Source organism: Botrytis sinoallii, assembly GCF_014898435.1.
Source record: "Botrytis sinoallii strain Bc 23 chromosome Unknown BSIN_005, whole genome shotgun sequence".
Lineage (NCBI taxonomy): Eukaryota > Fungi > Ascomycota > Leotiomycetes > Helotiales > Sclerotiniaceae > Botrytis > Botrytis sinoallii.
The window spans coordinates 182,134-203,038 of record NW_024066032.1 but is presented as its reverse complement, the minus strand read 5'-3'; the positions used below and the strand labels follow the sequence as shown (position 1 = coordinate 203,038).

The 20,905-nt window shown below is 42.6% G+C and overlaps 7 protein-coding genes across 7 annotated transcripts; 3 read left to right on the top strand and 4 right to left on the bottom strand.

The window, feature by feature from the left end:
- Positions 1 to 268: 268 nt before the first annotated feature.
- On the top strand, positions 269 to 2,023 carry EAF02_003318 (uncharacterized protein; the record flags this gene model as incomplete). The annotated part of the gene is made up of 4 exons (XM_038899366.1): positions 269 to 508; positions 656 to 761; positions 919 to 1,218; positions 1,488 to 2,023. The coding sequence occupies 4 exons, from the start codon at positions 269 to 271 to the stop codon at positions 2,021 to 2,023; spliced, it is 1,182 nt and encodes a 393-aa protein (XP_038760293.1).
- A 506-nt stretch (positions 2,024 to 2,529) lies between these two features.
- EAF02_003317 (uncharacterized protein) lies at positions 2,530 to 2,811 on the top strand (the record flags this gene model as incomplete). Its single annotated transcript, XM_038899365.1, has 1 exon — positions 2,530 to 2,811. The coding sequence occupies one exon, from the start codon at positions 2,530 to 2,532 to the stop codon at positions 2,809 to 2,811; it is 282 nt and encodes a 93-aa protein (XP_038760292.1).
- An 856-nt stretch (positions 2,812 to 3,667) lies between these two features.
- On the bottom strand, positions 3,668 to 4,175 carry EAF02_003316 (uncharacterized protein; the record flags this gene model as incomplete). Its single annotated transcript, XM_038899364.1, is given in 2 exon segments — positions 3,668 to 4,108; positions 4,128 to 4,175. The coding sequence occupies 2 exon segments, from the start codon at positions 4,173 to 4,175 to the stop codon at positions 3,668 to 3,670; spliced, it is 489 nt and encodes a 162-aa protein (XP_038760291.1).
- Positions 4,176 to 4,680: 505 nt separating this feature from the next.
- Positions 4,681 to 5,416, bottom strand: EAF02_003315 (uncharacterized protein; the record flags this gene model as incomplete). Its single annotated transcript, XM_038899363.1, has 3 exons — positions 4,681 to 5,073; positions 5,174 to 5,312; positions 5,373 to 5,416. 3 exons carry the CDS (start codon positions 5,414 to 5,416, stop codon positions 4,681 to 4,683), a joined length of 576 nt encoding a protein of 191 aa, XP_038760290.1.
- Positions 5,417 to 6,968: 1,552 nt separating this feature from the next.
- On the bottom strand, positions 6,969 to 7,193 carry EAF02_003314 (uncharacterized protein; the record flags this gene model as incomplete). The annotated part of the gene is made up of 1 exon (XM_038899362.1): positions 6,969 to 7,193. The coding sequence occupies one exon, from the start codon at positions 7,191 to 7,193 to the stop codon at positions 6,969 to 6,971; it is 225 nt and encodes a 74-aa protein (XP_038760289.1).
- A 1,931-nt stretch (positions 7,194 to 9,124) lies between these two features.
- EAF02_003313 (uncharacterized protein) lies at positions 9,125 to 13,288 on the bottom strand (the record flags this gene model as incomplete). The annotated part of the gene is made up of 2 exons (XM_038899361.1): positions 9,125 to 9,242; positions 9,372 to 13,288. The coding sequence occupies 2 exons, from the start codon at positions 13,286 to 13,288 to the stop codon at positions 9,125 to 9,127; spliced, it is 4,035 nt and encodes a 1,344-aa protein (XP_038760288.1).
- A 1,415-nt stretch (positions 13,289 to 14,703) lies between these two features.
- Positions 14,704 to 20,748, top strand: EAF02_003312 (uncharacterized protein; the record flags this gene model as incomplete). The annotated part of the gene is made up of 2 exons (XM_038899360.1): positions 14,704 to 20,041; positions 20,093 to 20,748. 2 exons carry the CDS (start codon positions 14,704 to 14,706, stop codon positions 20,746 to 20,748), a joined length of 5,994 nt encoding a protein of 1,997 aa, XP_038760287.1.
- Between the last annotated feature and the right edge of the window lie 157 nt (positions 20,749 to 20,905).

Genomic DNA, 20,905 nt, shown 5'->3' with positions numbered 1-20,905 from the left:
ACGGCGACTCGCTCTTCCACGCTCCGCTTTTCTCAACCTCAGCGAGCACAAGATGGTCGCTCTTGGAGAAGTGGTCCAACAGATAATAATGCTGCAACGGTTACAAGTGTACAAATAATTTAAAAAGCGGAGAATCAAAAGAATATCATGAGTGCATGGTTGGACACGGCCTTCTTCTACACCGAGATCTCCGAGTCAATCTTCGGTCTTTTCTTTCTATCTTTTAGGGACGTCTATTTCCAGCTCATATCCAATTACGATCTTCGAAATGTACATTCTTACGCTCCTGTTTGGGCTCTTTTATCAAACGCTCGCCTTAAATAAACTCAGTGTAGATGCATTGGTAGCTCATTTCAGTGAGGTTCTCTCACCTGGGTCTCAAGTCTGGCTTCCCAGTAGCGCTAATTACACTTCCGCAATAACTCAAAGATGGACAATCTATCCGCCAGCCGAGCCTACATATATTCTTGCTCTAAAGCCAGCACTACCTTCTGATATTCAAACTATTGTAAGTTGTATTCTTTGTGCTTAGAGGTTTCTAAGTCTCTATTACTCGTGCTGTCCGTCAATATCAACGTGTTTCTCGTTAAACGTGAAACACTTTCGAATTGATACACCAAGGCTGACACTTCATCGATTGATGATAATGGTTCAGATTCGATTTGCATCAAACCACAATATCCCTTTTATGGCAACAGGAGGAGGTCATGGATACTCGACAACACTACACAGTTGTAAGAATGGAATCGACATCGATTTAGGTTTCTTCCACGATATTAAAATCGACAAAGAAGCAAGCACCATCACAATTGGAGGATCTGTTAAATTCGGGGAACTCATCAACCATTATTTGATGTTGGAAAAGAGATTCGTAAGATATTTATACACTTATCACTAGCAAATTCTGACATTCTCAAGAAACAGGATTAGCAGAATGCGTCGGTGTTGTTGGAGCAACACTGGGTGCAGGGTTAGGACCATATACTGGTCTTCACGGTCTTGTAATTGATGCTCTGCTGGAGGTGAGATATGTCACCGGAACCGGCGAGTTAATCACATCATCTAAAACAGAGAATTTAGAACTTTTCTGGGGAGCTAGAGGAGCTGGTCATCAATTTGGTATTGTCTATGAGGCCACATACAGAATACATGATGCCACCAATAATGGAGAGCTGGTGGTGGCGAGCATGAGATTTCACTCCAAGGATAATACATCTTGTGGGAAATAATGAAGGAAATTGGAAGTAACAACTCAGAGAAATGGCTTTGACCTTTCAAGTAAATTGGAACGATGAATTCGGTGGTGTAAGTCCTTCGCAGGTTAAAATTGTCTTAAAGCTAACATCGCCTCTGCAAAATAGCTCAACATCAACGTAAACGCAAATGGGTCGGACCAATGGAAGAAGCCCTCATTGCATTTTCCCCCTTCTTATCCTCAATCCTATTCAAAGAAGCATAACCAAAATTCCTTGGACCTCAATTTACAGCTCACCTGTTCTCGGCAGCGGCGGCAGTTCTAGCTGTGATCGCGGCGCAAAGAGTAAGTAACTGGGCCGTAAATCTCTACACCATCTCTATTCCAGCATTCACTCGCACGCTCCAACAACTGGCAGACTTTTACTCCGCTTTCCCTTCATCAAGAACGAGCGTTTGGTCAATTGAAAAAATTCGCCAATTCAGTAACTCTTTCAACACAAGACGATTGAAAACGGCATATCCGTGGAGGAATACTACAATCTATACTTTTGTCGCTTTGCAAATAAATGAAGATTCGCAGGATGATGCTATAAATGCTTTTGGTGCTTCTTTCCAAGCGGAGATGGCTGCCTCTAGTGGATATGGTGATTTGAGAGTCTACATGAATTATGGTCGAGATGAAGGAGAGAAAGTGTGGTATAGTGAGGGAAAACTACCGAGACTGAAGGCTTTGAAAAGAACGTATGATCCAATGGGTTATTTAGTCACTTACAATCCTGTGAAGATTTCTGAACAGCATGAAAAGAGTGTAATTATGGACGCTTAGGAAGCGACCTAAAGTAAGTCTTGTGTATTTGACAGACGTATTTTGGGTGATTTAAAGATAGCTTAACTTTATCAACTATAGTTCAACCTCACAAGATCAATCCAATCTTTATTAATACTCTACCTCCTTCCTCTTTCTCCTCTTCATACTAGTAACAGTTACTCAAAAGCACGTGATACTAGTTCAAAATCTCAACGTCATTATGTCAATTTAGCTCCCTCTCGGCAACACACAAATCTTTTCCACCCACACTTCACAAGATCCCTTCTCTCTTCATCTACCCTCTGCTCACAATTATCACTCTAATAGACATCCTTGCAAATGAACAATCTCTTCCATTTCGTGCTCGGTTTTGTCGTCGGATTCTATTCCTTCTTTTCAGAGTCTAGTCGGAATTTCACGCTCTCGTTCGTTACGTCATCGCTTCCCAACTTCTCATCGCTCCATGATCATCACGTAACGAACAATTACTCAACTTCTTATTCTTCCACGTTCTAAATCCCGCCATGACTACCGACGAGTTAATCGACCATGTTCAAAAGAAACTAGAGGAGACAGATGCCAGATTAACCACAAAAATGTTTCACGTCAATGGAACTCTTCAGCGCTTGGGAAGAAGAGTCCTTCCAAGGGGAGAACTCCTGTACCTCTGGCTGACCCTGGAATTGGAATCGAATGAAATGCCCGAGGAGTATCAAAAGAATAACGATGTATTCGTCAAAACCTTTTACGAACGACTGGAGATAAAGAAAAAAGGGTGGAGAGTTTGCGACCAAAGAATCTTTTAAGATATCGGCTCTCTGAGATTCATTTGGACGAGGGAAGAACGACGACCTTCGTTTGAAAGATGGCAAACAGGAAATTCGCGATGGAGCCTGTAATGTGGCTGACAAGATGGAAAATGGATTATCAAATCCTGATGAACGGGTTGAGGATTATTGTGAGAAGACATCCTCCGATGCTGTCGCGACAGAAGAAAAGATAATTAGAAACAATAAATTTCATCTGGTTGCATGTATCATTGAAAAATCTGGCATAATACTGGAATTTATGAGTAAATATCCCTTCGCAGTAATGAAACATTGAATAATGACAGATGTCCGTTTAGGGAGAAAATGCTTTAATGAACCTTGCCCAGGTGGCCCTTGACATGTCTTACGTGCTCCTTCCCGAAGTCTGGGTCTTGTTCCCCTTTCTAATTGATTCCTTTCATACTCTACCCGCTATTTTCTGTCTCAAGGGAGGAAATCAAAGCCAAATCGAATACATTTATTGTTATTATTGAAACTACGCCAATGCCCTGCGCTGAAAAGTTTTCGCTTGAGGAGAACAAGACCTACTAGGTATCTGCTATACAATGCTGAATCACTATAAGTTTTGACTCTTCACCCCTCTTCTTCCAAATTCACATCTATTATTGTACCTGGGCCCCCATCTGATGATCATAGCTCAGAGCATGCCCCTCCAAAATCCTTTCTGATTTCATTGTATGCTTTCCGAGAGCTTGGCATTCAAAACAAATCACCTATCTGGAGCCTCCTATGTGGATAAAAATCGTTTCAATACGTTCGAACTGGCGATTTTTTTTCCAAATGACAGTCTCAGTGCCTGGATATCGGCTCCTAGAACTGCTGCAAGTTCGACCTAGATATTATTTTCTGACTGTTCATTTCCTTTTTTTCTCTGAGCTTCATGGTATCTGTTATCCGTATGATACTTTGATGTTTGATGTCTTTTCACTATACCAGCAACATTGCGAGAGTCTTTCAGTTCCATTTGGATATTGATATTGGGACAGTATGCGCATTCCAACCGAACGATATTGCCAGAATAGCGAAGAGTAAATTTTGATTGAGAGTATTCGCGTTTCGCGATGTCGAGTTGTCTCTGAATAGCTTCAAGGTCAAGATGGATTTCTCTCTCTTTGAGAATGGATTCAAAGGAATCATGGTCTTGAACCTTTTGAAGTAATCCTTCCTGTTGACTTCTGAGGTTCAGCCGCAACACGCAGTTTGAACTGTGGATCTCTATTGATAATATCTTGCCTTTGTCGTTCCCACGAAATCTCGAATCGTTCGAGAATGTCTTTTAAATTGTGATTTACCGAGTCTTTGGGAATTTGCCTCCATGTTTTTTCGCTGTTTGGCGACATAATCGTCGTGTCGTTTTAAACCCAATTTTGTGTCTTCAGCAAAAGGTTTTAGCAAGTTGATCGCTAGTGCCTTTTCGTTTTTCGACTTCATAAGATCCAGTTTTTTGTCCAACTCTATTTTCATTTGCTTGATGATCTTTTTCGGTAGCATCTTCCGATTCCAACTCCATTCTCCTACGTTTGATAACTTCGGCTCTATCCTCTTGAGCTAACTCTCTTTTCAACATCTCTTCTTTTGTCGTTTTTCCAATTTTTCGTTCCTGTCCTGCTTTAATAACATAAGATGTTTTGTTGGTTGATGTACCTCCTGATCGCTCCTTGGACTTCTCTTCTTTCATTGTAACTGAGGGTGCCATGCTTGGACTTATTCTTTGAAATTCCACTGAGAGTTTGTTTTCCTCTTGCTCCTACCGTATTATCTATGATTGATGGCATTGTAGTCTCCCAACTCCAAGGTTTTTCTTCTTTATTTTCACTCAGAGGTGACTTGGTCTTGCGTTTGAACTTAATCCCCACTCATTTCTTCATATGCTGACATGGTGGAAGCAACTGTCAACTTTAATAAGCCTCCAGATTCCTCTTTCTTATCAATCGAATGATGTTTGATCGATGTATCCTGAAAGAGTTCACTGGAATTAATTAAACCCGTTTCCTCATATGCCATAGTTGAACGAACCGTATTTTCCAACAATCTCCCATGTTTCTCTTCCTTCGTCGACCTCATCCTTTCGTCAGCATATGTCGATGTCGATGAAACTGTATACTCCCACCATTTCTCAACCTTGACAATCTCCCAAAATGCATAAACGCCAAGCCCTAAGCATTTTATATCCTCGATTTTGGTATCAATTGACAATCCGATGTCGCCATCCATGAGAATAGAATTTCGGCCGGTTCTCTTAAAGGTGTAATGTCAGGATTTTTTTCGATTGCGACTGTCTATAAGAAATTAATCAGTAGGTCACACAAACAAATTGAAGGACAGATATAGAATGTACCCCCTTGACCTTAATCCACAAAAAATCTCCATGTTCACATTTCTCCAAAGCGATTCCTGGTTGTAAAATCGCGACATAATATTCCCAAGACTTTCGAGGTACAACGGGTAAATTTGAGGATGCGACTCGATGTAGGTGACTTCATTATATAATATTAGCTATGCGCAATGCTTATTTTATAAATATGGCGTCTGCTTACGTTTTGTGGTCTTCCTTCTCTCTCACCATAGCTGCTCTTATCATAGTTTGTGAATCCAAAGGCGAGGAAGGAGTGTTCCGATAGAAACTGCTGTGCTCAAGTAGAGGCATAGAAGTTATAATTGAAATTATATCGAAACAGAATGTTGAGGAAGATTTGAGAAAATATTAGATAGATGTCGATAATTATTTCTTCCGATATAAACGAGAAAGGGAGTAGATGTGGAGTAGACACAGTGTAAATTTGGATTGGGAGTGGAGACGGATGGATTGATATGGATATTAATAGGCTAATTAGTCTACTGATATTCAATAAAACTTAAAATTGAATAAGAAATGACAGCTATAAAGAATGTCGAGAGTTCAATTTATTCGGCCTTAGTATATATGCAAACAACATCTCAAATATTGAACAATACTGTTGCTTAGGATAATCCAACTTAAAGAAATAAAGGATCGAGTACGGTTTTGATGAAGATGCGATACTTGGGAATATACGGCTTGTTCTACAAGCATACACCTACCTACTCTTAACTACTGCTAAATTTTAAGTTTTTGAGGCTTCAAATTGCTTTCCATTATCAATCAGATCCTAGTGAATAAATGGTAGTGAATGAACATTGATCACGTTACGAATCTGTCCCTTCCGCGAACTTCAGGAATCCATGCCTCTTGACAGTTCAAATTGTATTCGATTGGAAGGTACGACAGCTACAGTTAAATCCTCTATCGCCCATTCTACATCCATCTGATTTTCTCTATGTTTTACGTTGTTTAAATTCTTTCTCTTTTATATTCTCAAATCTCAAAATTCACGGTGAGAATTGTGATACAATATGGCGACTCTATCTACCTCACCACTACACTTTTTCGTCCCCAATCGATTTATCAGACTTATGCTGTATTTGAATGCAGAGAAGATCAATGCCTTCCAGAATTGATCCTTCTATTTCCTAATCTGGCTCCATTGACTAAATGCTCGCATCCTAGCACTGGATTCTACTTTTCTCCTCGAGCTGCGACATCCCTCACACGTACTACTGAGTATTCAAACAACGAAATTGTCGAAGCCGTCATCATTCAATGCAATCCAAGTCACTACTTTTTGTCTGCCAGATTTACACGACGTCAGCATCAACAAAGCCACCTAGTTGGATTCTTTGACACTCAGTTTCGGGTAGAAGTGTCGAATTGTCTGCCGCTGAGCAGAGACTGCGTCACTTAAACTTTCATGCTTACCTTTGGATGTAACGTCATTTGAGAAAAGAAAGTGTACCTGCTAAGCATTTTACTGACGATGGTGTCAAGACAGTTCTGCGAGTTACCGACGAGGACGAGGACAAAGATTATCGATTCAACATTTGTTCGTCAAATAATAAGAATGGGTTCGAATGGAACAAGGGAAATGATAACACCACATCACTTCATGAGAGGATCAAGCTATCACACAAATACATTCATTATCACTGTTGAAGGCTCAAGTTTTTGTTCAAAACGCGTGTCGATTTTCTATTTACGGCTTCCCAAGATTCTATAAGACCTTTGTGTTACCGACACACGATTGAACCCAGAGATTGATTTTTGTTTCCAAGAACCATTAGGTCTCTGGATTCAACAAGTTGGTGATCGAAACACGCCTGACTCGGATGCGTGAAATTTGCTCCTTAATGGGTTTACCCTTAAGAAAGTCCTTCTTGAGGCCCTTGTAGTTCGCGTCAGTGGTACGAAGGACGGGTCCGCTTAGCGTAACCGAGCGTGATCCCGCCGTAGACAATTGGTCGTTCCTCATCATTGGCGGCAGCGGAGCGACCAGTTCCGGCATTGGAGCTGTTCGAAGCCTTGGAATTGTCCATCTTGATTCTAGACAATATGGGATTAGTTAATGCATGGGATGATAACAAAAATTCAGGCATGATCAATGTATGAGACGATGTGAATACATAGAACAATGTGAATGTACTTGACAACGAGGCTATATATTACAGCATGAATGTACAGGTAGACGTAATTGAATATAGCGACGATAATGAATCAAACAGTGCGATTGTACAGGCAAGTATCAAAGCATGGGATTGCATTATAATACGTTAAAAATTAACAACAGCATTACAATTAACAAGTGTGATATGCAAATAACATTAAAGAAGCAATGAGCAATAGCTTTACAATCGACAACTATGATATGGATACAAAGAATGTTAAAGAAGCAACAGCAATAGTGAGGAGGGAATGGGTGAGGTTACCGACTAGTTAATAGATTCTCTTGTATAGTTTGAAGTTTGAAAGGGAGTATTGATGTCGATGTCGATGTGGTGAGTTATCTGAAGTTTGAGGTGCTTGAGATAATATTTTGGATGTGAATGGATGTGGAATTTCACAGTGGGAAGAGCGGATTTTATATACAATCAATTCTCCCATCCTGATGGAAATGTACACTACAAATCTGGTAGGCGTGACTAGAACCTGCGCTAGACAACTTAGGGGGGGGATTAGTCTTTACGTCAGGTGATTCCGTTATATGTGTACGTCACTGTTCAAATCATTAGAGGATGAGATTGGTGCTTAGTGGTTAGTTAAGTGAGCTTGATTTAAATATCTTCTGATTTGCTGGGGGAGTGATTGGGTTTTGAGTGTGATAGTCAGAGGGTTGGATCATTCTGGGAAGGAGCTGTAAAGATTCAAGATTCTATACGCTTCTGGAGGATACACGAAAGGGAATCTAGATTATTGGAAATACCGAATTCACGATGGATAGATTGGAGGATGGAGATGTGAAAAATCTGAAACTGCATGGGATATGTAAGGTTTACAATATATTACAACAGCTCTCACTCAAGCAGGTACCTACCTAGAATCTATCGATCGCTCATCATGTCCCACCCTTGAAAGTGAAGTCAATAACCCATTCATTCTTTGATTGCCAAGAAAGAATTTGGTACATCCTCTCAAAACCAACCTAAGAACTAACACCAGACCCAATCGCATACCTCGCTAAATTGGTCGCATTCGTAATAGCGTGTGAGCTATCCCTTACTAGGTATTTATCCTCATTTTTGTCCCCATTCTAACCTTACGATTCATAATGACAAAAAAATAGGGCATGAAAGAATCTATGCTAGACTGGTATCATAGTATGGGATGAAAAATTGATAAAGTAGAGGCATTTGATTCTTTGACAGGACTGCATTTGTGCTGAAATGAGCAGAATTTTTAACCTAGCTTTAACGAAGAGTAGAATCGGCTGGAAGCTGAATATTTCATGATATGATATGATATGAGGACTTGGTTTGGAAATGATAGGGGAGGAGATGTGATAAACTTTATCCCTCCCTCCTCATGGATCATCGCAACTGCTGCATGACCATAATATCTCACCTACAATTGCCATAGGCCACCGGATATACTTCAGAATGTGATCGGAGTAACACATCCAATCGAATCGGATCGAATCATAAATCTCAACCCTCTATCAAAATCCATCAATCTCAAGGACTGAGCTCTCATTGTGCCTGTCATATTTCACCCGTTACGTTCACGATGGGATGAACTGCCGAAGTATACGGCCAATATCCCATTTCTGTGGGTGATATCAATGATTGTGAATGCTAGCCGACTACCGTACACTCAATTCATTTTTTACTTTCCTAGCATATTCCAAAACGCCATTGCTATGCATGCATACCATCAAATCATTCATTTTCCATCCACCATCCTACAATAATATTCCTTTCTCCATCCTCACCCATCGAATCCTCATATCCCCTGTACCTTTCTATAACTAGGCGGTTTGATCGTTCTCCTGATCAATTTTCCAGCATACGGTGGAATGAGTGAAATTGCCGAAATTGCCGCGACCCTCCATACAAATCCCCTAGGTAGTTTATTAGCTTCATTTACATGACTCGGCGCCTCAATGGCTGAGCGATTCGTGCCCCGTTCATCACCTGATCCTTCTTTACCACAGCAAGTTGGAGAAATGGCAGGAAGAAAGAAAACTTACCAAGTAACAACGAACGACAAGTCAAAATACCCTCCCAAGAATGGAATGCTTCCCAAATACAGCAAGCCTGTGCCAATCAGACTGACTATCATAACTGGATGCCATGTCGTAATCTCGAAAGCCACCATCGTGAGTTCATTCAATACCAATACTGTAAAACTAACTGCCACCATTCTCGGTCCATCGACTTCTGTGAGAATTTGAGAAAGACCTTGGATCATTCCACCTTGGTAGATGGAAACAAAGACCCAAACAAAAAATGTTCGGTAGGAAAGCGATGAGCCAGATGTTAGTTCTTTATAAAGTTCAGGGTAAAGATTTGCGAGATCTTCGTCAACATCTTTATCAAGAACCAGAGAGAAGACTGGTGCCATTGTATAAACAGTTGCGTAGCCGACGAGCAACCAATCTTTGTATAGGCCTTCTGGTTCGAATTTGATAGCTATGCTATACATCGTTTGAGCCACACTAATGATGAGACCTCTATGAATCACAAATTGGGCGAGTTTAGCACTTCGTTTATAACTATTTCGTCCATGCCAAACGAGAAGTTTGGTAAGATGACAGAATTGTTCGATGGAGAAATCCGCAGCAAGAGAGGCTTGTCGTCCTTCTTTTCCAACTATACCTACACCCACATCCGCAGCTTGGATCATGGAAACATCATTTCCTCCATCTCCGATACAACAAACGCGCTTTTTGGTATATTCTCGAATGAGTTTTGCGACATCGGCTTTTTGAGTTGGTGAACATCGACATGCAACGACTGCTGGGAGAAGAACTGCCAAAGAAATAAATTCGGTTCGAAAATGGGTAAGTAGTAGAGCTAGACTCTCGCCATCGATCAAGAGACAAGCATCAGTTTTGCCGCGAAGAAAGTCGAGATGGTCCTGAGCATTATCCTTTCGCCTGAGCTTATCGATAGTATGTATGTATTGTCCTCTTGCTACCAACTTGGCACTGACAGCAACGCATCGAGCAGTCTCGACTTTATCACCAGTCAACATCCAAATCTTGATACCTGCGTTTCGTAATAGTTCTAAAGAAAGTTTGACATCCTTCTGAAGCTTATCCTCAACACCAGTGACTCCTAAAAGTTCAAGGTCCTTCTCAAGGAAATGTGAAACCACACGAGCCATGCCGGTATCTCGATTACTAATGGAAACTGAAGCCTCTTTATAACTTTGCGAAAAGTCCTTGTAGTTTTGAACAGACATTTTCTTTCGTCCAACGACCAAGGTGCGGAGACCTTCTCTAGCCATATTTGCAGTTTCCTCATCAAGCCAATCATTTGCAGCGACAATTGAAGTCATAACAGTATCTGCACCTTTTTGATAGAACCAAATCTCTCCAGCTTCGAGATTGCTGCTCGAAGATGTTTCAGAACCATCAAGAAACTGAACAATGATTCCCATACGTTTTCCTTCGGATGTAAAAGGGAAGACTTCAAGAATACGAACACGAACGACGGAACGACCAGTATCGACTGATTGTAAAAGCATCCCTTTCCTATCACGATGAATTAACCGCAACCCAACAGCTTCGGTCCATTTAACAATCGCAATCTCATCAGGCGAAGAAGCTTGATAAGATGTTACATCTTGACCATTTATTTCTTCAATAGTTGGAGTGACATTATGACAAAGAGCAAGAGCGAGGACTACATCACGTACTCTCGACCCAATCTCTCTTCGGGTTCGAGTGGCAGTAACAGTAGTTGAAGCGACAGATGAAGGTGTGACAAGTATTGAAGATTGATTGGCATCTACAGGAACCGAGAATCCTTGTTTGACATAGGAGGCGACTTCATCCATTGCTTCATTCGCATATGAGACAGTTCCAACATGTATTTTCTTCATTTCCATTTCATTTTGCGTGAGTGTTCCGGTTTTGTCGCTAAGTAGATATTCAATTCGACCAAGTTCTTCAGGTATAGTACTTGTACGAACAACAGCTCCTTCAATTCCTGGATCTCGTTGAATGAACCAAGAGTAAACACTCTTTCCCATATCCAGATTGACACGGAGACTGATAGGCACGATTGTAGAAAACAATACCAAGAACCTCATGATCTTCACATACCATTTGACTCCTTCGACATGCTCAAACCCTTCTAATGCAACAAGAACAACAGATAGTGTGAGTGTCAAGGCGCAAAGGATTTTAGTAAGGGAGTTGATTTCATTCTCAAGAAGACCAGTCTTTGATCGAGATGGAGATGTAGAGAGAGCTGATCTAGTTTGAGGTCCAGTATAAACGATTACTGCCAAAGTAGTAGCACTCGAGGCAAGAACAGTATTGGCCCAAGCAGTATTGTCAATCGTTAATGGTGCTGAATCTCCGTCTTCCTCGTTGTTATCAGGGTCCGCTCCCCCTTTCGGCAAATGTGGGTCATACCCGCTAGCACCTTTGGGCAGAAGACTAACGGTACCGATGAAATCATTAACCTTTTTGTCGGGCTTCCCAGCTACAACACGAAGACGTATAAATTCAGACGGGTCAAGAGATTGTGTTAAAGGAGAGCCTAATCTCAATTTCCAATCTGTCTCGCCATCCAATTGATCTGTTCGAATAAAGGTTTCACCTGCGCCCGCTGCATCTGCTGAAGGTGTATTTCCAAGTTGAGAAGTCGACCCTCTAGATTCTGAAACAGTGGCCGTAGATTGATCAATTGAAGGATCAGATATTGGATCTACCAGTAAAGACTCGGATGGTTCAACAACATTGGTCACTGCAGGTTCATGTGATACCGCAGCTGAAGATTCGTTGGCTGTACTTTTCAGAATAACGACATCGGCAGGAACTCTTTGATCCTTTCCTAATTTCAAGACATCCCCGACTTTCAAATCCCTAGATTTTCGGACTACCTCACGAACACTCGAACTTGGTGCATCTCGTCCTTGGCCTTGAGTACTTTCCTCTTCTTCTTGTATATCTGACAAGCGATCCGGCTGAAGTAAAGGTTTTCCTTTTTTTGCTTTACCCTTGGACTTCAACTTCTTCCTCGCACTATATTTATCCGTGTCCGCTTTTGAAGGTTTATCGAAACATAAGACTGTGTATCCCTCGGAATTCGCTTCGGAATCTCGTCTTCGTCTTCCAATGTCATCAAAAGCCTCCTTCCCCAGGGTGATCGCCAAAACAAATACTAAAGGGACGATATATGTTGAGAGGTATCCAATTCGCAGAGGTGGTATCGCTTGAGATAAAGCGACAAGTAAAAAGTACATGTTGAAAAAGAAAGAAAATTCGTTATACAGAGTTCGTGGTAAAAAGCTAATTGGGGTATATTTCGCATTCGAAACGGCATTCGGAGGAAATCGTGAAGTTTGTGTGGCACCAACTTGTACTGTTCTCGATGAAGCTGGATCATGTTCGTCGTCTTGTTCTTCGCTTTCCTCTGGCTGTGGCTGCGATGGGTTATTTCCTGATAAGAAGCTTGGAAGCCGTATTTGTGATGATATATTCTTTACTTTGTCGAAGCTTGACCGACGTCCTCTTCGAGATCTCCCACTCCCACTTCCATCTCCTGATAATAAAGGTGCGTCGTCGTCCACGGCATTCTCACTTCCTCCCGACATCCTCCCCATACCGTCCCCTCCCAAATCGTCATTTAATAAAGCTCGCAGATCCTCACTATCTGTATCGACATCCCTGTTTCTTCCTAAATCACCATAACCTCTATTTCTTGCAAAATTTCGCAAACCACCCATACGCAGATTTCTTAAGGGTATATTCGGACCTCGTCTTTCTTTACTAGAGTTCTGTTGGATGTGTGAAGAAGAATTGGATGATTTTGAAGTTGGAGAAGTTATTGGATCCAGTTCCTGCAAGTCCAGCTCAAGGTCGGAATCCGCATCATCCACAGGAGAGTCTGGTGGATTTGATTGATGGTGATATGCAGAGCTCGAAGACATACCTCATTGATGCGGTTGAATGATATGCGATCATAAAATAAGGGGAGAAAAGTAAAAGTAATTGTATCTATTGTGTTATTTTATTTTTCTTTCTTTCTTTTCTTATTGGAAGTCTCAGCCACGAAATCAACGTCGTCAATGATTAAAGTTATGCTCGTAGAAAGAGTAATAAGGTTACCGGTAGAGTATTGGGGTTGAATATTTACAAGGTACTACGTAGCCTTGTAGCTACATGGATACAGCAATACATTATTATTGTTGAATTCTAGCGTGTTACAGTCTAACCGTAGTATTTACCAATATTTACCATAATTTACCAGTTTTTACCAATATTTATTTACCCAGGTAGGTAGCATCGTAGGTATCTTGGCAAGCGATAAGGACAAATATAGCAATTTTATACATGCCTACTCCGTACGGTAGGTAGTCATTATCTATTATACACACATATGTCATGTCAACCATGTCATCGTTGGATTTACTGGAGTGTGTTTCACTTTGAATCTATAGTTAGTATCTCTCTATTGATTAAATGACGCTCCGCTGGCCCTCCGGGTGCCACTGCCGTGGAGGCCGACTACTCAAGTATTTGCTTCTCCTCATCACTCAAAAGAAGCATCGTTTGTCGGCTGATTGTGACTACTGCGCGGGGTGTGTACCTAACAAGTAGAGCTTCGAGCGCAGCGAGCTATGGGGGCTTGGGGGCTTGCCCCCTTCAATGATTAGGTATAATACTATCGTGAGTCTATTTACAGTGAGGTATTGGGTGAGCTTCATTCTTTTCTTTCTTATTACATTGTACCTAAGTATTATAAGCTTCGGAAATCAATGAAATAATATAAATCAAATACATTCTGCCGTATTCATACCCTTGCTTGAATCCGCCCACATGATTCGTTAAATATCAATATCTGGCCTCACAACATTGTCACGGAATGGAGAGCTTTTAACCCGGAGTTCAGCCTTCTCTCAGCCTTCTCCACACGGCCTCACAAGCCAGGTCGCCTTTCCTTTGGAATTTGTCCGAGTCCATTTTACCACCTTTACATCAATCCATTTCAACCAAAATCATATGGGGATTTGATTAATTGTTCTCTCCATTACTTTCCTCACAAACAATAAAAGAATAAACCCCAAACTTTTTGTAGTTATGAATCAACTTTCAGTCCAAAATATATCATCCTTTTAATCTGGTTTGTTTTTTAGCGGAAAGAGATCCCAAGATCCATTGTATAAGTGAGTACTAATTGATCGATTGTTGACTTTGATATCTAGAAGCATTTCTGTTCATACAGCTCAGTCTTTGAGTCATGATACATGTCACTGCCCAGGAGACTCTATATACTTACTAATCTGTTTTGTTTGGTACAGTATTATTCATTTCTTTTTTTTTCCAGGATACTAAGAGAATCGCGATGTCCTCGGAACCAGGGAATCAATCATGGCATCCTGCCTTTATGCCGAATGCTGCAGCAGATATAATTCCTTCGGAGACTCTTTCACAACCAATTGCAGATGCGAACCCGCCCGCTGCTGAACTCAAGCCTTCGGATCATCCAGTGAATGGAGAAGAACCAACGGTTGGAAATGACACAACATTGGACGAGACTTTAGATGCGTGGAAGGAACCGGACGTGGAGGCGGATGCTACGAGAGGATATACGGAGCATTCCGAATTAACAGATCTGCGAAGTGCGCTCACATCGTCTTTGAGAAGTCCTGGAGGTGTAGAAATGGATGAGAGTCCATCTCACGAAGAAGTACTGGAAACAAATGGCGCCCAAGAAGTCAAAGCGGATTTTCCAACCACCGGTCCTTCGAATGATAGTAAACACGTTAGTACGAATTCATTCGCAAGGACATCGCATGAAGTAAATTGGGGTGAGGATGATGAAGTAGATCCCGAATGGAATTTATCGCGTACAAACACAGATCCTTTCAAAATGATGCCTAAATCCGATCGAACGAACTCCTTTCCTATCGTCCCTCCTTCTCACGAACAAGAAACTTTACACTCGATACCGCATTCTCAAGTCGAGGATATCATGAATGAGGTGGAACAGTCACCACATAACGCGTTTTTCGATGAGGCGCATGATGCTGAAGGGGACTTTTTTACACAACAAAGCTCCGGTGATGCTTTCAATGACGTACACAATTCCCAAGAAACACAATCTGCATTGGACCATTCACCAGATTATGGTCAATCTTACGGGGGAGATGTTGAACAAGAAGAGGATGAGGAATCTCGCGCACGATTTGAAGAAGGAATCCCGCTTGTACAGCCTTCTGATGAAGCGCAAACTCCTGGCACTGGTACAGATCACTTCATGTTTACAAATACTCAAGATACGGCAGAAGAAAACGGCTTTTTTGACAAAAGCGATATATCAGCTCCTCAACACTTAGATATAGGTCAACCATCACTTGAAAGAAAATCAACTATGCAAGTTATGGATTCATTACATTTTCAACAAGACGATCAAACGCTAGAGGCAACACCAGAACTTTCCGAAGCAGAAGTTGTTGTCCCGGATCCAGCCATGGAAATTGAAAATATCCCAAAAAATGCCCTTCAAGATGCATTCGACGGGCCTGATTCCGAATTCCCGGCGAATTTAGGCGGAGAGGCTGGTGAGACTAGTAGTGAAGATTTGGCTGCAAAGTGGCAGGCCGCCTTAGACGATGAATTTCTTGATGACGATGACGATCTCTTACCAGATGATGATGATGATGCTAACGACAAGGCTGTTGATCCAGCCGCTTTTTTTGGGAGTGATGATGAAGGATTTTTGGATGATGTTGAAGAAAGCGCAGATGTCGGTGGCTTGAATGGTCACGTGACTGGGTTCGATGTTAATGAAACGAAACCACAAGCTACTAGTAGTCGCTATAGACCAGCAGAGGCAGTTCCGGTAGCCCAGCCGCAATCTAACAAGGCTTTTGCACCGGCTGCACCATTCTTGACCGACCTTTCGAGATCGAATACTACTCCAGAAACTTCCTTGCCATTCAACCCTGCTGTTGCTATGGGGAGTTATCCAGTACAACAACGTCCTGAATTACCTAAAGCTCAAAGTTTTGCCGACAAAGCTAAAGGGGGTTACGCATCTCCTTATGATTTGCCAATGGAAGTTGTAAAACCTCGTAAACGAGTAAGCACAAATCAAATGAATCGTGGATATAACGCATCAGCTCCTCCAGCTCCTCCCAGGGCTGCCAGTCTGAACAATCCACCACCAAGTGCGTATCCCCTTCAGCAACAACAGCAATCTGCGATGAATACTCCTCCCACTGGGCCCAGTACGCAAAAACCGAAGTCTGGTGCAGATAGTGGTTTCTTCGAGGATCTTCCTATTCTTTCCAGACCCAAGGCTGCTCCTCGACACCAGACTACACCTGCACCTTCTCAATATACTCCGTCAATCAATGCTGGGCATTCACAAAACTACGCACCCGCTTCTGTTCACCCTCCTCATTCGACTCCAATTCATCAAGAAGCGACCATGCGACAACCACCATCTCTTCAGCCACCCATGCAATCACCTCCAATGGTTCAAGGTGGCTTGACAGCCCCTGAGCGTGTAAGTCCTTACGCTTCTATTGCATCGGCAGGTCAACAATTACAAACCTCTGTACCTTCTGTAACATCACGATATTCTCCAGCACCACCACCTTTACAACATTCAACAAGCGCTCCAGTACCAGCCATACAGTCTAGATATTCTCCTGCCCCGCCTCAAACACGGTCACAATATGCGCCGTCACCGTCAGCAAATCTTCAATCACCGCCGCAAGCGATATTACCACATTTACCTCGAACTTCGAGTCCATTGGCTCACTTTGAGAGGAGCCAAGATGCGCGCGGGCATGGTCCCGGTGGCGAGATCCCGAATTATGATCGTCGTAGCTCATCAGGATATGAGCCTATTTTGAGGGCACATCCACTTCCACCCACTAGAGAGCTCGATGAAAATGATGCCGGCGTACCGCACACTCCAATATATAGTGAACAGCCAAAGTTTTTTGCTTCACCTGCACAAGGAATGAGTTCGGTTTCTCAAACGCCACCGCCCAATTCAAGCATTGCTGCTCGTATGGCTAGATCACCTCCGAAAAGATCATCGCCATCGCAATACACGCCACAGCATTCTTCTAATACCTTGAGCCCACCTCCAGCTCATGGCTTCGTCCCACCGCCAAGATCCCAAACACAATCTCCTGGTAGAGCTTTTGGTGGATCTCGACTTGAAATGAGTATTCCTGAACCATATCAAAGGCCAGCTTCTATTGAGGCTCTATCCCCTAGGAACGCATCTGCATTCACCCCTACTCAACCAACATTTCACGCCCCTGGGCGCCTCAGAGCACCATCCTTGGTTAACTATGTCGCCCCCATAGATGGCCGTGAACATGATTCTTTGCAACGATGGAAAGGCTGTCCTGTTTTTACTTGGGGCGTCGGAGGTACCATGATTACATCTTTCCCCGTAGATGTACCTCGATACGGTATAACTTCAACAACACCCATGGTTGTTAGAAGTCCTGGAGAAGTTAAAGTCCGAAATGTTAAAGACCTTGATCCATTAGAAAACAGGTTGACAAGCTTCCCTGGCCCATTGAAGGGGAAGGCAAAGAAGAAGGAAGTTCTATCTTGGTTGGCATCTGGTATAGAGATATTGGAACAAAGTGCATCCTACCTAAGATCTCTCCAAGTTTTGTCTCATGATGACAAACGTACTGAAGAACGTTTACTTCTCTGGAAAATTTTACAAATATTCATCGAGAATGACGGTATTCTGGAAGGGAATCCTGTTGTTGAAAAAGCTGTTAGAGCTATCCTCTCCCCAGGTATCGAAAATGAGGTTGGTCAAGAATCGCCATTGTATGCAACCGGAGCAGATCTTTCCGGTATCTCATCGTCATCCACCAATCCAACAACGGCTGATCCCGTCGACCCTGCTGCTGTAGATCGCATGAGAAAGCATCTATTGAGAGGAGATAGAGAGAAAGCTGTTTGGGAAGCTGTTGATAAACGACTCTGGGCACATGCAATGCTGATTTCAAACACTGTGTCAAAGGAACTTTACAAACAAGTTGCCCAAGAATTCGTACAAAAAGAGGTGAAGAACGTCGGTGATAATACTGAGCCTCTTGCTGCCTTGTATGAGATTTTTGCTGGCAACTTTGAAGAAAGTATCGACGAGCTCGTTCCACCATCTGCCCGTGCCGGTTTCCAAATGGTCAGCACATCTACATCAATGACTTCTTCAAAGGATGCACTTGAAGGTCTTGATAGATGGCGTGAGACACTTGGTCTTGTTCTAAGTAACCGAAGTACAGATGACAGTAAAGCTTTAACTGCCTTGGGAAAACTTCTTTCCGGTTATGGCAGAGCTGAAGCTGCACACATTTGTTACCTGTTTGCCAGGACTTCATCTGTATTTGGAGGAATTGATGATCCAAGTACAAATGTGGTACTCATTGGTTCTGATCATTTGAGGCAACCATTTGACTTCGATAGGGAATTGGAACCAGTTCTTCTCAGTGAAGTTTACGAGTATGGTTTATCGCTCTCAAATACTTCTAGCATCGTCACATCCAGCCCTCATTTGGCAGTTTACAAATTGCATCATGCTGCAGTTTTAGCAGAGTATGGACATCGACAAAAAGCTTTAGAATATTGTGAGAGTATTGCTTCGACAATCACTTCTCAAACAAGAAGATCACCATATCATCATGGCCAATTAGTTTCATCTCTTGATGATCTTAGTAACAGATTAAAATCGTCACCCAAGGATGAAAACGGGTCTTGGATCTCAAAACCTAGCATTGACAAAGTCTCTGGTTCTGTATGGGCAACATTCAATAAATTCGTTGCTGGTGACGAACAGGATACTACCGATACTATGTCGAATGCTGGAAGTCAGGCTGATATTGGTCCATTTGCACGCATTGCTGGTGGTACTCCAACTATAAGCAGATCGCCGTCAGTTGCCGATATTTATGGTAGCTCATATAATGGAAGTGGGGGTTTGGGTATCAATGGAATCATGTCAGCAACTCAACCACCACAAACCAAGGCATCTTCGAGATACGCCCCAGGTGCAAGTTCTACTTATACTCCACAAGGATCATATGAGCCACCAAGTTCCTCACATGGTTCGCAGCCTAGAACTTCATTTGAGGGTGGTAGAACATCGGGTGAATTCCGTCGAAACATATATGAACCACAAAGACAAATGTCTTTAGAATATCGTCCAGCTTCTCAGCAATACAATCAACCCTCTAGCTTCACACCTCATTCTAGTGGTTATAATCCATATACTGGTGGTGATTCTCCTTATACTCCACAAGCTATTCCTTCTGCAATGGAAACTCCATCAACCAATTTCGATTCACCACAACCCATGAGTTTTGATGGACAACCTTCGTATCAACCACATATGGGAGGTGGTGACCCATCTAGCAATGGATATGAACCTCCATCCTCGACTGGATATGAGCCACCGACTGGAAGCTCTTATGAACCACCCTCATTAAGCACAGGATACGAGCCTCCATCATATGAGCCTAATTCAATGGAGCAATCCGATTCGCCGATCAGCACAAAGCCAAAGAAGAGCTTCATGGATGATGACGATGATGATATTCCTGCATTGAAGGCGCCTGTAGATACAAGTCGAGAAAAGACTAAAGCGGAGAAAGATAGAGAAGCAGATGAGGCTTTCCGCAAAGCCGCTGAAGCTGATGGTAAGTACACCTTGGATTCAATGCCTCAGAACGATACTAACAACTCTTTAGCTGCAAAGGATAAAAAGCCCGCTCCACAAAAGAAAGGCTGGGGTCTTGGTTGGTTCGGAGGTGGTAAAAAAGACACCGCTTCGTCCGATGCCGTACAAGAAAAGAAAGCTATTAGAGCCAAACTTGGCGAAGAAAGTAGCTTTGTCTATGATCCAGATCTTAAGAGATGGATCAATAAAAAAGCAGGGGCAGAAAACACCCCTACTCCATCAGCAACTCCACCTCCACCAAGAGCTACAGGTCCACCAAGATCAGCTAGCGGTAGCGTGATGCCCATTGCGGCAGGTCATTTAAACATGCCTCCACGATCCATTAGCTCAGCAAGCGCACCGCCTCAAAGAGCTTCTAGTGGTTCTAGCGATATTGGAAGTTTGGCTGATGGTGGGCTGGTGAAGCCTCCTATGGTCCCAGCAATGGCTAGGACGCAGAGTAACGGGAGTGCAATGGGTGGAAATTTGAGTGGATTGATGAGTACTGGAAGTGCACCACCCACTAGACCAAGTACGGGAATGAGCACTGCATCCAGTATTGATGATTTGTTGGGGCCGCCTACCGCGGGTTCAAGGAAGGGAACGGTTAGAAAGGGTAAGAAGGGGAGAGGGTATATTGATGTTATGGGGGATAAGGCCGGGGGAAGTAGTGGGAGTCAAGGCTGAGGACTGAGGGATGAGGGTCGTGAAGGTGTATTATAAGTGTATGCATGAGAAGTGGATTGGCTAAGGTGAAAGAGAAAATGAAGAACGGTAACAAACGACCTTGTAATTTTGTACGAAGAGCAGTGCTATGATACATGAAAGATGAAGATGGATGGAT